Here is a 20,995-nt window from a genome sequence, read left to right as displayed (position 1 = left end):
CCAGTAGATACAAAAAAAAAAAAAAAAAACCTGGCAAGGGGAAGAAAAATAGCCCAACTGTTGCTAGAATTATTTCACAAGCTCCTTTATTAAAATAACGCTGTAACAACTCCTTCTAATTTCCCACTGGAAAAGGTATTTTCTTAGCTAGTTCAAAACAAAAGGAAATTTAAACATTATCATGAATGCCTCAGACACAGTGCTGTGATACCTGATTGTCCAGACTACAGAACGTAATAAGTGAATGTGGCCAAGGCTGAAATATGTTTCCACCGCTTTTGTATTCTCTTTCTGAATATAATGATTTTAATAAGAAAGTATATAATAATGATGAAGTAATTAGTACCAGCATTATTCTACCATAATCATTGAAATCAGTACTTAATCATTAACATAATCAAGCCATCCTGATTTTACCCTCGGTAGAGGGCAGTATTTGCTACATCTCTGTGGGAGGAAAGACTTGTACATTTGTCTGGCTTTGAGATCTACCCAGAAGAAATGGGAAAGATGAGCTGCATAGTGCAAGGTCAGGTTCTAGACTCTCTGACACCGGTCTTGCATGTGCATGTGACATGAAAGGCGAACCAATGTTAACTTTTTCCTTTGGAAATCAGAATGTGGCATGAAAAGAGATATTTAGGATCCCAAAATGAAAAAGGAGAAAAGGCTTTAGAATAGCTAAGAAGTTATTTTAAATTTGAGAACTTCTGAACACGTTAAAGTCTTGTAAATGCAGAGGTTTTGTTACTTTTGTTTTGCTTTTTGCTGTTGTTTTTGTTTGTTTTGCTTTCTTTGTGAGAGTCCACTGGAAAGAAACGGAACTCTCTCAGGCTTGGATATTTGAAAAGCCTAATCAGAGCTGGAAAAGAAGTGGATATTGAAGAGTTGCTTTCTTCCTCCCACTTTTCTGCTTTCCAAATCATGGAAATACTCAGTTAAAAATGCTAATTCATATTCAAAAGATATTAAAAAGTGAATTAGGGCAAGACTGAATACCTCCCTGCGCTGCTGGAATAAAGGGCCACGCCCTTCAAACTATGAGTAAGATCAATAGAATTATTCACTTCATCTTCTTGCCGAAAGACAACCTTGAATTATCTGCTGCCCACATTTTATTAAAAGATAAAAATATCCATGAAAGGCCAGAACAACATGCATCTATTCAATCTCTAAACATTTAGAACTATTTTTCTGGATCAAGCCAGATAAATAAAGAGAAAAGCTTAGCTGTAAAGCATGTTTTTTGCCCTTATAGCACAGTTTCATTAAACTTTACTTTGTCATTATGTTCCCAGCTTGGATATAAGAATCTGTCAGATACAAGCATATGTCGGCAGCAGGAACGGTGCTGAGGAAATGTCTCCTGGCATCTTTCAGAAGCCCATTTATGAAAGGTCCAAGTGCCAGCAAAAAATCATCACTTCTTCTGAGTAACTGGTTTGTTTTTATCTTCTAACTTACTGAATATCTTTTCCCCTCTTTGGCTGATAGAAGGCTGAGTGTTGACTTGTTTGATTTTAAGAACTACGTAGAAGTTTATGACATGGATTTATGTATATTAACTTTGTATTCATTATTTTCCCTTTGCCCTGATTTCAAAAAAATTTAATTCTGTGTGTATATGATTGTGTGTATCTGTACACACATAAAACATACTTTTTGGAATTATAAATCCATGCTAAAATTATTATATTTCTGTTTAAAGCTTATTTTGTCTGCTTTTAGTTAAACAGGAGGCAAAGGAGAATCAGGGAAATAAAATGTCAGTAAGAACTTCAGATAATAAATAGCAATGCCTCTTTTGATTTTGTTAGTTACCAAGTATGTACTGAGCATCTGTCAGTAGAGAGAGATATTCTTAGAGAAGGTGGGTTTTCAACAGAGGGAAATAGCCCAGTGTAGGGAAGTAGAAATCTATTTCACGAACACGAAATTGAATGGAATTTGGCATAAAGAAAAAGCAACCTTGGCTTTAGTAAAGCAGTGAAGGGGGAGAGTAAGAAGTGCATTGCAAAGGCTGCAGTTCGGATGATGTGACTATGTAACTATTTGGATTTATACAAGACCTCATAGGGAGACAATGCAGAAAGTTCAGGAAAGAAATTGACGATACAAACATGTATGCAAGATGACTTTTATATTCCCATGTAAATGTGTATAGCAATTTACAACTTACAGTTTTTCACATGTGCTAAGGCTGAAAAGCAGTAAGTTTAGGTTATTAATAAACTTATGACAGTGGTTTATTATATTAAGACTTTCTACAAAGTAACATCCAAACCCTAAGATGTTACTGATCTAGTAAATTACTTCTGTTTTTTGTTTGTTTGTTTTTGAGATGAAGTCTCGCTCTGTCGCCAGGCTGGAGTGTAGTGGCGTGATTTCGGCTCACTGCGACCTCTGCCTCCTGGGTTCAAGCGATTCTCCTGCTTCAGCCTCCCGAGTAGCTGGAACTAGAGGCATGCGTCACCACGCCCAGCTAATTTTTGTATTTTTAGTAGAGATGTGGTTTCACCATGTTGGCCAGGATGGTCTCGGTCTGTTGACCTTGTGATCCACCCACCTCGGCCTCCCAAAGTGCTGGGATTACAGGCATGAGCCACCGCGCCCAGCCTAGTACATTACTTCTGTGTTTTAAAAGTCTTCAGTAAAATGGTGAGGAATCTGCATAGCTTCTCTTGTGCCTCTGATTAAACTATACTAGTCCTCTGGCTCTGTTTCCTTCCATTGATTCTAGTGAAAACATACTTTTCAACCCCACCCACATCCTCATCTCTTCCTTTTTATATGTCAGTTCAGATGATGTCATTGACTCCTTTAGGCTCCAAACTAACACACCTTTATAAATGACCTCTAGATCTTTATCTTCAGTCCTAAATTTCCAACTGTTTTTAGGTCTCGTTCTCCTACCTCTAGCATTTTGGTTTGTCTGTTAAGGGTCCTGCCATTTCTCTGGTCATCCAAACTGAAACCGTTGGAGCCCTAGGTGGCTTGTCCTCATCCCTGACCTCCTCCATGCCCAATCCTCTGATTTCTCTTCTATTTATCTTGTTTCGTGCAATCTCTCAAGAATACCTGGTTCGTGCCTCTCCTCGAGGGGGCAATTAGGAGCTGAAATCCAGTCCATACTCTGTCCAGCCATGTACCCTGATGAGGGCCATGGTAATTTGGGACCGTATTCTGGATATTGTGTATGGTATGTCGTGGAGACTTGTGATTCTTTAGTATATTGATTTTTGGTTGTTGTTGCTATGTTAGCAGGCAATTAACTTGGTTAGCCTCAAGCTCCAAACTCTGTCTCCTCCGTGATGCATTGCAGTGAAAATCTCTGTTCAGTTGTTTTAGCATTTGCTGTGTGTGTATATTTCATAGGTCAGCCCAAGATTTGGGCAGAGTTTATAGGAAAAAGTTCAGGCTATTCCTCTGTGGTTCTCTCCTTTCCCAGATTTCTCCTTATACTTTCCAGCTGTTATGGTCACTGATTTGCTCTTCTCTGGTTCTTCGAGCTAAAAACACAGTTTTAGACTTCTGTCTAAAAACTTTAAAAACTTCCACTGAGTTTTAGACATCCGTATAAGACCAACTGTGATCTGCTCTCAGGAGAAAAACTATAAAAATGAGAAATTCACCAGTATCAATCCTTTCTTCCAAGTGTCGACTGTGCTCTGCTTTTGATAAGCAGTGCCTTCTGGATAGTCATTTTTCAGATTTTGTCCAGAATTTGCAGAGGTGATCAATAGGTAATTTGATCAAATAGGAGCTACTGGCCATAAATGGAAGTAGAACCCTCCTGAGTCTGTAGTTCTCTGAATATACTCTGTAATCTCCAACTCTGTTTTTTTGTTTGTTTGTTTGTTTGTTTTTCTGGAGACAGAGTCTCGCTCTGTCACCCAGCCTGGAGTGCAATGGCGCAATCTTGGCCTCCTGGCTACAAGTGATTCTCATGCCTCAGCCTCCTGAGTAGCTGAGATTATAGATGTGTGCCATCACACCCAGCTTTTTTTTTTTTTTTTTTTTTTGTATTTCAGTAGAGATGGGGTTTCACCATGTTGGCCAGGCTGGTCTTGAACTCCTGAGCTCAGGCAATCTGCCCACCTTGGCCTCCCAAAGTGCAGGATTACAGGCGTGAGCCACTGTGCCCAGCCCCAACTCTTGTGTTTTTCACAGAAACACACAACTTGAGAGAAGGAAGAGATCATAAAGCTGCCCCTCATGATCTCTTTTGCTTAGGAAAAACCAAACAGCTACCACCTCATACTCCCCCCAACCTTTGCAGCCAGAATCTCCAACCCTCCAGCCTTTGAGGCCCAGTTCCACTTTGATCATCCATAGCATTCTGGTCATACTGATCCTATAGTACTAATTATAATCTGCCTCACATTCTAGTGATCTATGTACTGATCTAATCTTCTCTTCTAAATTAAGACTCCATAAAAGTGGAGACTCTTACTCATCTTGGTACCCACTACAGTTCCTAGAAATATGCCAGCCTTCTATTAAGTACTCTGTAAATATTTGGTGGATGATTAGGGAGAAGTGTGAGTAAAATATTAAAAGCGTAGGACTGTGTTACCCTGCATAAGGGAACAAACAAATATCTAGCATGTTAGTTTATTTAACCAAGTTTCCTTCTGGAAAGAAGAACCTTCCCAAGAGGAGATACTATTTGCTGGTCCACTGGATATGTTGGTGAAAGTTACAACCTCTTCCAGCGTATACTGCCCCATTAATCTTCCTAAAACATTATTCTAGGTACCACATTCCTGCTCAAAACCTAAAATGACTCTCTCTGGATTACAGTAAGAAGACTGTTTCTCTGCCTGGTTTTGATGGTAGAATCTGTCTGAGATCTTTTTCATCTTTATTTCCCTTTCCTCTCCAACATGCACTCTGCTCTCATTAGGCATCAGTCTGTCCCCCTGAAACAGGTGATGCTTGGCTTTGGATTATGGTTGAAATACTTTTACTCTACTCATCTACATTCTGCTCGCCTTTCCAGGTCAAGGTCAATTTCCTCTTTAAATCTCCTGTCTTGTTGGAGCCTTTCCAACCCTTAGCATCCTTACTTTGAACTCCTGATACACTTATATTATGTAGTTAACTAGTGAGCACAGCTCTTTAACGTAGACTGTTACAGCTACAAGGAATGACAGATCAGTATTCATCAAAACTGATGGTATAAAAATAAAATGAAACGAAATAAAAGGAATGACAGAAATGTGCTGATCACATCATGCATTTCACAATTAGACTCAGAATGGTGAAGTGGTTAAGTGATCTGCCTAAGGCAACTCAGCTAAATAGTATCTTTTTTTGGTGGGGGGAGTCAGAGTCTTGCTATGTTGCCCAGGCTGGAGTGCCTTGACTATCCTCAGACATGATCATAACACAGGACTGCCAAGAACTCCTGAACTCAGGTGATCATCCTGCCCCAGCCTCCCAAGTAGCCTCCCAAGTGTATGCCACAGCACCCAGTGTTAGCTAAACAGTATTTGAGTTAGTGACTGGAATTGGTATCTCCTGACTCAGTTGGGCCTCTTTCTACTCTGCTTTGCTGAATAATATTTGGCTCATGTTATTTCCTTTACTAAACTGTAAACTCTTTGAAAGAAAGTTCTTACACACTTCTTTTATATTCCTCATAACATAGGTATACAGATATAGAAGTACTTAAGAAATAGTTGCTGACTGGCTGGGCATGGTGGCTATTTTGTAATCCCAACACTTTGGGAGGCTAAGGTGGGTGGATCACCTGGGGTCAGGAGTTCAAGACCAGCCTGGCCAACATGGTGAAACCACATCTCTACTAAAAACACTAAAATTAGCTGGGTGTGGTGAGATGCATCTGTAATCCCTGCTATTTGGGAGGCTGAGGCACAGGAATCGCTTGAATCAGGGAGGCGGAGGTTGCAGGGAGCCAAGATTGTGCCTGGGTGACAGATCAAGACTGTGTCTCAAAAAAAAAAAAAAGAAAGAAAGAAAAAGAAAAAGAAATAGTTGCTGACCACTAAGTCAATGTAGCAATCTTGGAGGATTGGATCTTACATAGCATATATTTCTTGATTAACAATAAAAGAGAAAAGAATGAAGCAATATTTAACCCTATATAAAATATGTGAAAATCTTATAATTCTTAAGATATTATGGCTCCTTTGCTTCTTTCTAGTTTTTTTCTCAAAATCTTTTGCCTGACTCAATAATATCTTCACCAAGCCATTTTCTAACAATTTCCAAACTTTTTTCCATAAAATATATTTCAAAGTGATAAAATGGAATATACCTTATTAAATATTCTAATTGGCAATGTAATAAGTAATTGCTAATTTTGGGTCAACTGATCTAATCTGGGGGAAGGTACTATGGAAAATGGCAAATCATACTCTATGATAGGAAACAAACACTTAAGGGTTACTTGATTAAAAAAAAAATTCTGTTTAAGAAAAACCAGGCCAGTTGATAGGTAAGCAATAGAAAAACCATTAGTGTTAAAGCTTTTTAAAAAAATCAAACAAGTACTTTTAAAGTGTTTTATATTCATATTAATCGGTTGAATTAGACTTGTTTTCTCTCAGCACTTACCAATCTCTTCATACAGGTCTTCTGTTTAGAGAGCTATTCTTAATTATTATTTTGAGCTCTGATACATTTATTATTAAAAGCCAAATGAGATAATTTATCTTTAAATTAAAAACAAATTCTATTTTAAAAAATTAGTGATCATGGGCATGGTGGCTCATGCCTGTAATCCCAGCACTTTGGAAGGTTGAGGCAGGGTAGATAGCTTGAGCCCAGGAGTTTGAGACCAACCTGGGCAACATGGCAAAACCCTGTCTCTACAAAAAAATACTAAAATTAGCTGGGCATGGTGGTGCGCGCCTGTAGTCCCAGCTGCTTGGGAGGCTGAGGTGGGAAGGACTGCTTGAGCCTGGGAGGCTGAGGTTGCAGTGAGCAGTGATTACACCACTGAACTCCAGTCTGGGCAAAAGAACAAGACCCTGTCTCAAAAAAAAAAAAAAAAAAAAAGAAAAGAAAAGAAAAGAAAAGAAAAAAAAAAGAATATATATATATACATTTATTTAAATTCATATTTCTTAATCTTTGCACTTCTTAATTATTATCTCAGCAAATGAATGACATATTCCTCTCAAAGACTGAGACAAATGTTAAATATTAGTTTCTCATACTTTGCTAGAGTAGAAGTAACCTTAAAACAAACATGAGGACTTGTGTCTACTATTAGATCTGATCCTCAAAATAATATTACGGAGAACATATTGAAAGTATACAATTTTTGGCACACTTACTCTTCCATTGAGACCCTCTGGGAATCCTTGGGCATTTTCTCCCCATTACAGGAGAGACAATATTTTTGAACCATTTCAGCTAACAACATGACATAAATACATTCACAGAAAATGAAAGCGCGTTTTCTCCCTCAGAAGAGCTTCAGGCTGCTGAGTCTGAGAAGCCCATGGCTTGCAGAGCTTAAAATCTGCAGCCCTGAGCAGCATCATCTAAGAAGCCGCTCTTGCCTCAGTTTGGGAACAGAAGCTGGGCAGGATTGTCCAGCCTCACTATGTGTCCTATTACAGAAAATTTGCCAGTAAAGAAAGGAGGAAGGTGTTCTCTTTATTCCTTTAATCCTTCTTTACTCCCTTTTCATCATGGAAACGTTCGCAATTATTCTAAGAGGCTACAGTTTTCAAATTTCTAAACCAGACCCTCTTTTTCAGACATTTCTTTTTTCCTTTAAAATAGTAAGATATATATATATATACATATATATATATATATAAAATAACTTTTAACCTGATATACAGTGATTTCTTTGGAAGATATAATCAATCAACAATTAGTAAAAATGGATCCCTCAGTCCAATCTACAGTCTTACAGAGAGTTCACTTTTTCTTTTATGTACAAAATATCAGAACAAAACAAATTCATATAAGAAGTTACTTGTGTACATCTTACTTTTAAAAATCAAATTACAAGTCAATTATGGGATTTTATTCCAAAAACCTCCTTTATCATTCTGAGGACTCGTGAAATAGGCTAGGTCTAGGTGTGTATGGTAAAATTTTGCACCTATATTAACATGTCTTATATTCCTTCTCACATATTTAACTGTACTCCCCAATTTGGCATTGCAAGGCAAGTGAAGGCCTGAGGGGTCTTGCAGGATTCAGTGTTGGTTGAATGGTTAGATAAGGTGACCCTTGAAGTGCCTTGCAACATCAAGACTATGACTCTTTAGTTTAAGGATTGACTAGGAATGTGGATGGGGAACGATAGACAAAAGACTTACGGCTCATTTGTGACAATGGATTCATATTTCTCCCTACAAGAATCTGACCCATTCTCTATGAAGATCTTTGCAATCTCACTTCTGTCCTCCTGTCACTATGCTGTGGCCAGGCTGGTCGACTGCCTTATTTGGACATGGCAAGGCCAGAAGTCAGGAAATGTGGGAAATGAGCACACACAGATCAGCAATGCTACAAAAATGGTTTTGCTGCTGGGAAGGTAAAAGCCCAAGGATATTCCTGGGCTGCCTCAGCTCTGGTGATTAATGCCCTTATTCCTTGATGCTAATTACCACTGTTGGCATCTCAACACCATCAGCCTTGACTCTTGGCCAAACAGTAGAGATAAAAGCTATTCATCCTTTAGTATTATATTTACTGAGAGTGAACGAAGCACAGGACACAAACCAGAAGTAGCTCCCAGCCAGTGGTTTCACTTGGAATAAAGCTAAATAAAGCATAAAAGGAGCAAGAGAAGGGAAATGTTACTTAACAACTCCCTAAGGGATACTATGTGGTACACTTGTAAGTCTAAGGATATATACACTAACATGATATAATCAAGATTAATAGAAAAATGGAGGCCAATACACTTATCTGATGGACTTTTATTTCTTGAGTACTAAATACCAAAGAAGAAAGGTAATAAATAAGAAGTTGATAGTGAGCAATGCATACATCCATGCATATGCATCAACTGATATATTTTTCTGCCTAGATTTTTTGCAAACACACCTGGCCACCTGTCATTATTTTTAAGATACAAATAACAAACTGCTCTTGCAAACAGTTACTTGTGAGTACAGTTATTGGTTAAGGAAACAATTTTCTGCAGGTGTAAAAATTACATTTCTCAATAAGGAAAACTTGGGTCTAGTCAGTCTACTCATTAAGGCTTTAGAATTCAGCTTTCCTTGTTTTCTTTCGGTAGGATTCTTTCATTTTTGGTCCATGAAAGTTTAACCCTAAAGCAAGGAGTTCTCAAACTTTTTGGCTTCAGGACTCCTTTATACTTTTAAAAATTATTGAGGAACCCAAGGAACATTTGCTTATACGGGTTATCTCTCCCAGTGTTTATTGTAATAGAAATTAAAACTGAGAAAAATTTAAAATATGTATTAATTCATTTAAAGTAACAATTATAAAGCCACTACATTAAGGCCATCAAATTAACACAAATCACATTTTTATGAAAAATACTTCTATTTTTTGAAATGAAAATAACTAAGAAGAATGGCATTGTCTTACATTTTTGTAAATCTCTTTAATATCTGGATTAATAGAAAATAGCTGGATTCTCATATCCATTTTTACATCCAATCTATTGCAACTCAGTTATTTGGGTTGAAGTATATTAAGAAAATCTAGCCTTACATGGATATGTAGTTGAAAGAGGGAAACGTATTTTAATAGCCTTATCAGATAATTGTGGATATTCTTTGACGCTACATGAAAACTCAACAAGAAGTTACTGCCAAAGAGTACACTGTGGAAAGCGGGAGAAAGAATAACTTTAGGGCAAAAAAAAAAAAAACAAAAGAAACCCTGACAAACGTTATCTCAGACAAGTGTGATGAAGGTTAGCATCAACAGTTATAAGCCATGTTGACAGTATGAATCCTTGACATGATGTGATTAAAGTAGTACTTGATCTCTGTGGTCTGTTCCCCCAAGACTATCATTCCTGTCTAATCATAAGGAAAATGTCAGACAAATCCCAATTGAGAGACATTTTACAAATACCTAACTAGTACTCAAAACTGTCAAGATCATCAAAAACAAAAAGTTTGTGAGAAACTGCCATAACCAAGAGAAGCCTAAGGAGACATAGCTAAAGGTAATGTGGTATTGTGGAACAGAAAAGGGACATTAGGTAAAAACTAGGGAAATCTAAATAAAAAATGGACTTTAGTTAATAATATATCAATATTGGTTCATTTATTGTAACAGATATACCATATGAATGTAAGATGTTAACAGGGGAAACTAGATTAGGAAGTATATGGAAACTCTCTGTACTAGAGTCTTGATTTTCTTTAAGGCCAAAACTGTTCTAAAAATAGAATCTATTAAAAAATTTTAACTTGAAAAGAGGTCATTTTTAAACTGTTAGTTGCAATGTAGAAACTGAAACAGTATCAGTATACTTTTTGAATTCTGTTATATTAAAATCCATTAGTCTTTCCTGCACTTTAAGTGGATCTTTTGTCATGTATTATTTTGTAAGAGCATGCATTGGTTATCGGAAAGCATTGGTTCATTGAGTTATGTAGATCTTCCAAATGTTGACACATTTAATTAAACAATTATCAAAACATTGCATGTGTTAATATCACCATCAATCTCATCTGAAAGACGTTTAAGAATTGGGAAGCTGTCAAGCGCATGATGGCAGAAACAAGTTTTCCAAAATTCTAATTTTCACTTGTTTGCTCAAATTTTATCACTGGCAACAAATATTGTCAGTTGTTTTCCTTGAAATGACAGTCTTATTTCATCCATTTTCAAGAAAATGTCTGTCAAACATTGTGAGAAAATGTCTGCCAAATCTGAATAACCATAGTTTGTCTGTCACTCAGTCTTCCAAGTAAAAATGGAATTCTGTGAAAATAGTGGCTAGTTCAGCTTGCAACTCAAACAACTGTACAAGTGCTTTTCCCCAGGACAGCCTTCATATTTGATATAGAGCAGAAGTGTTTTATTACATGTACTTTCACTTCATCACAAAGAATATCCAAAAGACATGTTCTCAAAGTTGAGATTTAACAAAATAATTGTTACTGCTTCTTTAAGGATATTTTTAAATGGAACTGGGTTATTTATTTATTTATTTATTTATTTTTACTGGGAGCATATGATCAGTGAAAAATACAGTATCTTTTGGTGCTATTGCCTTGATTCCTGCTAAGGTGCTACCAGTTTCACCCATCAGTGCTTTTGCATCATTACTGTAAATACTACCAGAGTAAAAAAGGCAAGAAGTGTTACATAGAGTTTAGATTCCCAGGACCCCTGAAAGGGTCTCAGGGACTCCTAGAGGTCTATAAACCACATTTTGAGAACCACTGCCTTCAATACCATATTTCTGACTCCTCCACTACCCTCGGATTAAACCAAGTAGCTATATCAAGGTAAGGAAAGGAAACCTGAAAGCTCATGTCATGTCCACAGAGATGGATCTGCTTCATGTTCATTTGCCACAGCTCTGATATGGAGGGAATGGCAGGGAACAAAGACCGCCCAAACATATTCTCCTCCACCCTCCCGCACTTCTCTAACGCAGCACTTCCCAACCTTTGTCATGGCAGGAAGAGAAAGTATTTTTATTAATGGGCAAAGGGATGAGGCTGCCTAAGGCTTGGGGACCCTTGCCTGGAGCCACAAACCCTGGAGGTACAGCCTTCAGAAGAGCAGAGGGGCTCGTAGCTGGACTTCCCAGTGGGTATGCCAACACACATGAGTTGGGCAGGTCTGTACTAAGGTTTTCAACACAGAGGGAGGCTCTCAGGACTGGGGGATGTCTGTTCCCCATTCAGCTTCATGCTCCATAAAATTCTTAAAGCTTAGCTCAGATGTGAGAATTCACAAATTATCTGATTACACTTTATTTTTGTTGTTGTTATTTATATATTTATTGAGACAGAGTCTCTGTCACCCAGGCTGGAATGTAGTGGCATGATCTTGGCTCACCACAACCTCCACCTCCTGTGTTCAAATGATTCTCATGTCTCAGCCTCCTGAGTAGCTGGGATTACAGATGCCTGCCACCACGCCTGGCTAATTTCTATATTTTTAGTAGAGATGAGGTTTTGCCATATTGTCCAGGCTGGTCTTGAACTCCTGACCTCATGTGATCCGCCTGCCTCGGCCTCCCAAATGATTACACTTTAAGATAGAATCCAAAGTATATTAAAGATTGAGGAAGAACTTGTCCAGAACATCTTCAGATACAATGTAGTGATTAAAAGCACAGAATCTGACTCCCAAACTACCAAGAAGTCCGAGCTCTGGCTACACCACTTATTAGCTGTATGACCTTGGGAAGGTAACTTAACATCCTGGTGTTTAAAATTCTCTACCTATAAAATGTGGACAATAATAGTGCCTACCTATTATAAGTATCAAATGAATTTATATATAAAAGTGCTTAGGATGATACCTGATGGGTGGCTATATTCGTTATTATTATTATGTATGTGTTGCAGGTTCTCCTAACTCAGACTGCTGAACATGACAGTACTGAACTATAAATTTACAAAGAAAGAGAATCTAGGAGATACCAAGAGGCTAGATGTTAACCTGCAGGATTCCAAATCTGAGGAACTGTGCTTGGAACAGTGAGGGAAGAGGTGTGCAAACAGCAGAATGTGCCTGGCTTTTTCATTTTACTTATGGCATATGTCAAGGGCTTCCAATCTAAACCTTCTTTTACCTTATCAAGACACAGGTAAGTTTCTGTATTATTTTTTCCTTGGAAGGGGCCATGACTCAAAAATAATCATTATGGACTGTTAACCAATCTACTTCTTGCCAAAGACTTTTTCATGATGGTATCAGGTGATTGGGCAGGTCTTGGGCTTCAAGAGCCTTCTAGAAAATTAGGACAGATGATCCAAAGCTGGGACTGTCCCAGACACACCAGATGCCTGCTTCTTTACCTTAGGTTGGATGTGTTGTTATCTTTACTTAATGGTTTTTGGCAATTATTTAGCCTGGCTCATAAGATCATTATAACTCATTAAGAGTTTTAGGTTATATCTGAAGTTGAGGGCTTTCAATTGTCCTCTTCATGCAATAAATCAATATCTGAATTGCAGTTACAAGGTTGCAAAGCAATGCAAAATCATCATAACAAGAAAATAGTCACAAACGAACTAGCTACTTAAAAACTTAGCACTTCCTCAAACATCCCTCATAGCTTAACACTAGGATCTAACCCCACTTACCACGTCAATGCCTTTTGCAGGTCACTCGGCGCTTGCGTAATGTAGTAAACACCCCACAATTACAGTCTAGATAAAGGGCAAACCTGTCCATGCAAACTCACTGACAAAAGAAGATCTGGCCAACTTGGAGAAGAAAAAAAATCAGTAAATAATAACATCACAAAAACTTCAAAAGAAAGTAATTGACAAGGCTGGTCATGGTAGCTCACATCTGTAATCCCAGCACTTTGGAAGGCTGAGGTGGGTGGATCTCTTGCAGGAATTTGAGAACAGCCTGGACAACATGGTAAGACCCCCATCTCTACAAAAACTTTTTTTAAAAAGTAGCCAGGCGTGGCGTTGTGTGCCTGTAGTCCCACCTACTGGGGAGACTGTGGTGGGAGGACTGCCTGAGCCCAGGAGGTCGAGGCTGTAGTGAGCCATTATCATGTCGCTGCACTTGTTCATTGTTTAATCTAAGAGTTTAATTTGTAGTTGCTATTGTAATCCACATTTTTGTCAAATAAGACAAAACGATTTATTTTTATAAGGGCTATTTCATTTTTTAAGATAAAGTCTCAATCAGTCTTCTTCCCCATCACCCCTGGATAGTAAATAAACTGGAGATTTTGGTCCCTGATAAGTGGCCTTTTCCTGTTACTAAGACTCCTAAAACAAGGAGCATATTTAAAAAATGCAGATAAAACTCAGTGTCTGCTCCAAAAGAGACCATCTTTGCCTTCCTCCCCCAAGATTCAACACGCCTGTCTTTTCCCGTTCCCTACTGGGTCCTCTTCTGTAGAAAGTGGAGGAGCTTCATCTTTTGGATATACAAGATTCTTCTCAAGTTTGTTTTTTCTTGCAAAATAAGTCAAACCTAAGTGGGAGCCTTAATAGAATTTTGTCAGTTGATGTTAGGTTATCAGGACCTTAAAGGTTGATCCAGGAGAGGTCTGAAAGGTCCGTATCACCCAGAATGACTTTCACTAATAGAAATCAACATTGCCACCCTATCGGAGGATCCTCCTTGATCCTAAACTTTACTGGTTCTGAAGTGCTAAATAATTGCTTTTTTGAGACAGAGTCTCGCACTGTCACCCAGGCTGGAGCGCGGTGGCGCGATCTCGGCTCACTGCAAGCTCCGCCTCCCGGGTTCACGCCATTCTCCTGCCTCAGCCTCCGCAGTAGCTGGGACTACAGGCGCCCGCCACCACGCCCGGCTAATTTTTTGTATTTTTTGTAGAGACGGGGTTGCACCGTGTTAGCCAGGGTCGTCTCAATCTCCTGACCTCATGATTACAGGAGGGAGCCACCGCGCCCGGCTGTCACGAGCTTTTAAGAAAAACACTCATAAAATGGCCGCAGGTATACGTATTTTGTCTTTTCCCTTACTGAAAAGCAACTGTTCTTTAGTTACCTAAAAGTCAAGATAAATCAGAGACCAGCTAGAATGATAAATTAAGCATGTCAATCGAGAAATTAAGCTTAAAATTCTATCTAATTTGAATTTGTTTTCCTCAAGATTTGCAATCAATAAATACATTGCATATCCATTGAGTACTGAGAATTCCAGATTTTTTAAGACAGAATTCATATCCATAATGAATCTGCAGTCAAGATCTTTCTCAGTTATATGAATGTGTGCATACACTGGTAAACATTTTTTCTCTGTTGAACATATTATTTATTATATAATATAAATGTCACAGTTACAGAAATTCACCTTCTTTGACTCTGGCCCTAGTAGGTCCGATGTTATGGCAATAATAGATGGGCAATGAGTACAAGGGGTGGAAATTATTTTATGTGATGCTTCCTTGGATCATACTAGCATTGTTTCATCTTTCTTTTTCCCACATACTAACTCTCACCTCAAATATTTTTCCAAAAATCTCTTATGTTTGACTTTTACAAAAGGGATTTTATTTTTGCTTCTAGCAACAGTTGACAGTTCTCTCTGCATTTCTAATTTTGCATTAGAGCCCTTCTAAGTGCAAATTTTGTGCCAATATCTATAAAAAGCACATGGCAAATATAGATGAGTATTTCCCTTAATGAGACTTTTAAATCGGTTCTGACTCTGTGAATGGTATTTTAAAATCTGAAATAGGCAGAGAGGAAAACATGAAGTATTTTAACATGTGAAAAGGCCAGTGAGTCTGGACGTGCCTGGATACTTACTCTCTCACACAGCTCTTCAAATGTGCAGTCGGCAACGGTTCCACAGGCTTTATTCAGGCGCAGCTCTCTGCCTTGCACTTTTAGAATCCTTGGTCTAGTTACTATGGGAACATGAACAAAGACTCAATCTTGTCTGGATAATTACTATAAAATTCATCTCTTACAGATAGGAAATGCATAGCTTGATGAATAATAGCACATGATTCAACACATAAATTAGACAAAATGCTGATACAATGACTGCCACTTGAGCGTGGCATCAACCCATATACAGCAATGGAACTTATTAATTGGTCAGTGGAGATTGGGCATTGTGTTCTAAATGTATTCTCTTTCAAGAGAAATTAACTTACGTACAATCATTTTGTTTCTGAGCCAGCTCATCAAACAACTTATCCATGACAGCCTCCACATCAGCTTCACTTGTGCTACAGTGAAAAGAATAATAGAATATGAAATTAATAACACTTGAAGCCAACATCAAACAGCTGCCTGAGTCTGCTTAGCTTTTTGCCCGTAAAAAAAAAAGAACAGGATGTTATGCTCTAAATACAAACATTAGATTTAGAATACACTTAAAAGCAGAGAATATTAACTCTCAGGTAGATGATTCTGCCTTATTTGCATACACTGAAAGACTTCTGTGCTTCTAGCTGTTTCCAGTAATGAGACGATACAGGCAGAGTAAATCCATTAATACCATGTGTACACAATGAGAAGAAAGCTTCTGGCTCTCTCTTGCATGCAAAACAAGAGCAAATAGACAAGGCAGTCAAGCATCCAGCAAAGTATCCTTTGAAATCTCTACTGAGAGGGTACATGTGAAATTAAACATTGAAGCTGCATTAAAAAAAATCAAGTCAAGCCACTAACTGAGAGGATCAAACCTCCAGAATTAAATTACTACCTTCGAAATACCAACTTGATCTGCACATCAATAACTTTGTCAGACTTCTAGTATAAGGACAATTATAGACCACACAGTTTCTCTCAAAAGTCTCCTTGTTGGAAACTGAAGAAAACTCTCTCCTTCTGTGATGCCCACTGTTACAGCTACTATGAAGTTAGTCTCATCACAGAATCTTTTGTATTCTAATTAGAAATCACCATATGGTTTAGGGAACTCATATATAAATGTGATGATGCTGTGGCCTTTTTCCTCTCACCTTTTTTTTTTTTTTTAAGAGGGGTGGTAAATTAACAGTCAATAAAATAACTGGCAGAAGAAATAAACTGTTAAAAAGAGCTTCAAGTAAAAATGTAAGTTTACTTCAACTACATACAAACTTTTACAGGATGACCTGCCAACATGCTTAATTTTGACACACAAATCACTCTTACGTCGCAGTGGAAGCAATTAAACTAAATTCTGGACATTCATCTTACTAAAGCCTTATTTGAAAATTAGTATGACAGGTTATCTTTTATTTAGATTAAGCTTAAACTAAACAAATTCTCCCTTGAGATAATTATCAGGTGGTAGGCATTTAACACACAAGCACCTAATTCTTCAACTGTTCTAGTAGAGCAAATGTCTTTAAAATGCAACAAAGCACATAGCTATTTTGAAAGATTGAAATTGTCACATTCCAAGTAATAACCACTCCACCTCAAAGGACGTTAAAAACATCATTCGCAATAGCCAACTTTGCAGGAGAAATGCTATTTGACTTCCATGAGGTCTGGTATCATATTCAAATAGAGTGGTATTAAAATAATGAAATGACACTATAGAAAGTAATTTTAGAAACAGAAGCAATCTTAAAGGTAAAAGAAATCACACAAACCAATGTAAATGTCAATGCCCATGCCAAGCACATGTCTGTTTAGACATTATTCTCGAGAATTCATTTGGAACCAACATCACCTTTGGTATATACAAGCAAAAAAAGAAGAAGAAGAAAAAAAAGGCTTAAAAGTGAGCTACTTTTTGAGCCCATATAGCCAAGACAATCTTAACAAAAAGAACAAAGCTGGAGGTATCATGCTAGTGAATACTTCAAACTATACTACAAGGCTACAGTAACCAAAACAGCATGGTACTGGTACGAATACAGACACATAGAACAATGAAACAGAGTAGAGATCTCAGAAATAAGACCACACATCTACAACCATCTGATCTTCGACAATCCTGACAAAAACAAGCAATGGGGAAAGGATTTCCTGTTTCATAAATGTTGCTGGGAAAACTGGCTAGCCATATGCAGAAAACCAAAACTGGTTTTACCCCTTCCTTACACCTTATATAAAAATTAACTCAAGATGGATTAAAGACCTAAATGTAAAACCCAAAACCATAAAAACCCTAGAAGAAAATCTAGGCAATATCATTCAGGACATAGGCATGGGCAAAGATTTTATGATGAAATCACCAAAAGCAATTGCAATGAAAGCAAAAATTGACACATGGGATCTAATTAAACTAAAGAGCTTCTGCACAGCAAAAGAAACTATCATCAGAGTGAAAAAACAACCTACAGAATGGGAGACAATTTTGTAATCTACCCATCTGACAAAGGGCTAATATCCAGAATCAACAAGGATCTTAAACAAATTTACAAGAAAAAAGAAAACAACCCCATCAAAAAGTGAGCAAAGGACATGAACAGACAATTCTCAAAAGAAGACATTCATGCGGCCAACAGACATATGAAAAAAAGCTCAACACCACTGGTCATTTGAGAAATGCAAATCAAAACCACAATGAGATAACATCTCATGTCAGTTAGAATGGTGATTATTAAAAAGTCAAGAAATAACAGATGCTGGTAAGGCTGTGGAGAAATAAGAACGCTTTTACATTGTTGGTGGGAATGTAAATTAGCTCAACCATTGTGGAAGACAGTATGGTGATTCCACAAGGATCTAGAACCAGAAATACCATTTGACCCAGCCATCGCATTACTGGATATATACCCAAAGGAATATAAATCATTCTATTATAGGATAAATATAAATGCACACGTATATTTATTGCAGCACTATTCATAACAGCAAAGACAGGGAATCAACCCAAATGCCCATCAGTGATGGACTGGATAAACAAAATGTGGTACATATACACTATGGAGTACTATGCAGCCACAAAAGGAACGAGATCATGTCCTTTGCAGGGACACGTATGGAGTTGGAAGCCATTATCCTCAGCAAACTAACACACGAACAGAAAACCAAACACCACATGTTCTCACTCATAAGTGGAAGCTGAACAATGAGAACACATGGACACATGGAGGGGAACAACACACACCAGGGCCTGTCAGGAGCAGGGGGGAGGAGGGAAGAGCATCAGGATAAATAGCTAATGCATGTGGGGCTTAATATCTAGGTGATGGGTTAATCGGTGCAGCAAACACCATGGCACACATTTACCTGTGTAACAAATCTGCACATCCTCCACATGCACCCCAGAACTTAACATAAAATATATATTTTTAAAAAGTCAGCTGGTCGGGCATGGTGGCTCACGCCTGTAATCGTGGCACTTTGGAAGGCTGAGGTGGGCTAATCACCTGAGGTCAGGAGTTCGAGACCAGCCTGGTTAACATGGTGAAACCCCGTCTCTACTAAAAATACAAAAAATTAGCCGGATGTGGTGGCATGCGCCTGCAATCCCAGCTACTTAGGAGGCTGAGGCAGGAGAATCACTTGAACCCCTGAGGTGGAGGTTGCATGAGCCAAGATCATGCCATTGCAATCCAGCTTGGACAACAAGAGCAAAACTCTGTCTCAAAAAAAAAAAACAAAAGAAAAAAAAGTGAGCTGCTTTTTAAGGAACATAGCGAAAACAGCAACACCACCCACTCGGTATGGTCTGCTGTCATTTAGAAAGTTAATCTGTCCTTAGCACAGGCACATTACTCAACATAGGGGGAAAACTGAATTCTGAAAAACAACCGAGAAAGAAGACAGGCCTCCAAAAGCATATTTGGTGAATAAATAATTCCTTACAAACTTCCTCAGTGGTGATTTCTTTTTTACTCTGTGGTCTCGTATATACTATATTATCAAAATGTGACTCACTAAACTTCAGTCAGGTCACCTCTCCTAAGTCACCTGTGAAATTATAATACCTGATTTTCTATATAGTGAAATTACATGTGAAATATTACAAAATTATTTTTATTATAACAGTGTCTTATAAGAATTCTATTATAGTTACTCAGAAGTTACAAATGCAAAATAAAAAATTTTATTGGTGTAATCCAGGAATGGCGACTCATGCCTGTAATCCTGGCACTTTGGGAGGCTGAGGTGATCAGATTACTTGAGGCCAGGAGTTGGAGACCAGCCTGGCCAACATGGCAAAACTTCATCTCTACAAAAAATACAAAAATTAGCTGGCATGGCGGTGCATGCCTGTAATCCCAGCTACTCAGGAGGCTGAGGCACAAGAATCCTTGAACCTGGGAGGTGGAGGTTGCAGTGAGCCAAGATCATGCCACTGCACTCTAGCCTGGGCTACAGAGGGAGACCGTGTCTCCAAAAAAAAAAAAAAAAGAAGAAAAGGAAGAAGAAGAAGAAGGAGGAGGAGGAGGCGGAGGAGGAGGAGGAGGAGGAGGAGGAGGAGAAGGAGAAGGAGAAGGAGAAGGAGAAGGAGAAGGAGAAGGAGAAGGAGAAGAAGGGAGGGAGAGAGGGAGATTGCACCACTGCCTTCCAGCCTGGGCGAGAGAGCAAGATTCCATCTCAAAAAAAAAAAAAAAAAAAAAAAATAGATAGCTCGGTGGACAAGAAGCACATGTAAAATCATTCTTTTTCTACTAGTAATAACAACTGCAAAGCAAAATAATAAGATGCCATTCTTTTATCCAAATTGGCAGAGAGGAGGAAAAAGATAAACTATCCCAAGCAAGGAAAATGGATATTCTTTTAAAAAAATATTTTAAACTTTTTTGTTGTATGTGTTAAGGTGTACTACATGATGTTTTGATATACACAGTGAAATTATCACTACAGTCAAACAAATGGACATATCCATCATCTCACAGTTACCTTTTGTGTGTGAGGGCTTGGGGGTGGTAAGAGCACCTAAAATCTATTCTTTTAGCAAATTTCCAGTGTACAATACACTATTTTCAACTATAGTCCTCATGCTATATATTTGATCTTTAGACTTAGTCATCCTTTGTATTTGCAACTTGCTACCAAAAGAGACCTACCTCTCCTCATCCATTCCCCTTCTCTTCACTCAACCCCCATCCCTGGTAACGACTACTCTATTCTATTTCTACATATTTGATTTCTCTGTTTCTAATTATTTGACTTTTTTAGAAGATTCCATTTATAAGTGAGATCTTGTAGTATCTGTCTGTATCTAGTTATTTTACTTACTATAATGTCCTCCAGTTTTATCCATGTTGTTGCAAATTGCAGGATCTCCTTTTTTAAGGTTGAATAATATTCCATTGTATATATAGATCACAATTTATCCATTCATCCATCAATGGACACTGTAGCCTTAGATACTTTTAAACATAATGCTTTCCCAGTACGCTCTGTTCTGTATAATGACTCCAGAGGAACTTGGGGAATATGAAAAGGGAAGAGTAAGCAAGTTTCGGAATGAAGCAAGAAGGCAA

The 20,995-nt window shown here is 38.0% G+C and overlaps 1 protein-coding gene across 2 annotated transcripts in view; it reads right to left on the bottom strand.

Annotated features, from left to right (window-relative positions):
* AFG1L (AFG1 like ATPase) overlaps positions 1-20,995 on the bottom strand; it is a 224,348-nt gene that overhangs the window by 27,786 nt on the left and 175,567 nt on the right. For both annotated transcript variants that reach the window (XM_033234787.1, XM_033234788.1), the window contains exons 9-10: positions 15,771-15,841; positions 15,414-15,514 (exon numbers count right to left, since the gene is read on the bottom strand). In XM_033234787.1, the coding sequence (XP_033090678.1) occupies positions 15,414-15,514; positions 15,771-15,841 (172 nt within the window). The remainder of the gene's footprint in view (positions 1-15,413; positions 15,515-15,770; positions 15,842-20,995) is intronic.

Source organism: Trachypithecus francoisi, unplaced genomic scaffold (genome assembly GCF_009764315.1).
Source record: "Trachypithecus francoisi isolate TF-2019V2 unplaced genomic scaffold, Tfra_2.0 Lachesis_group15, whole genome shotgun sequence".
In the NCBI taxonomy this organism is placed as follows: domain Eukaryota; kingdom Metazoa; phylum Chordata; class Mammalia; order Primates; family Cercopithecidae; genus Trachypithecus; species Trachypithecus francoisi.
The sequence above is the reverse complement of the archived record's forward strand: the minus strand, read 5'-3'. Positions and strand labels throughout refer to the sequence as shown.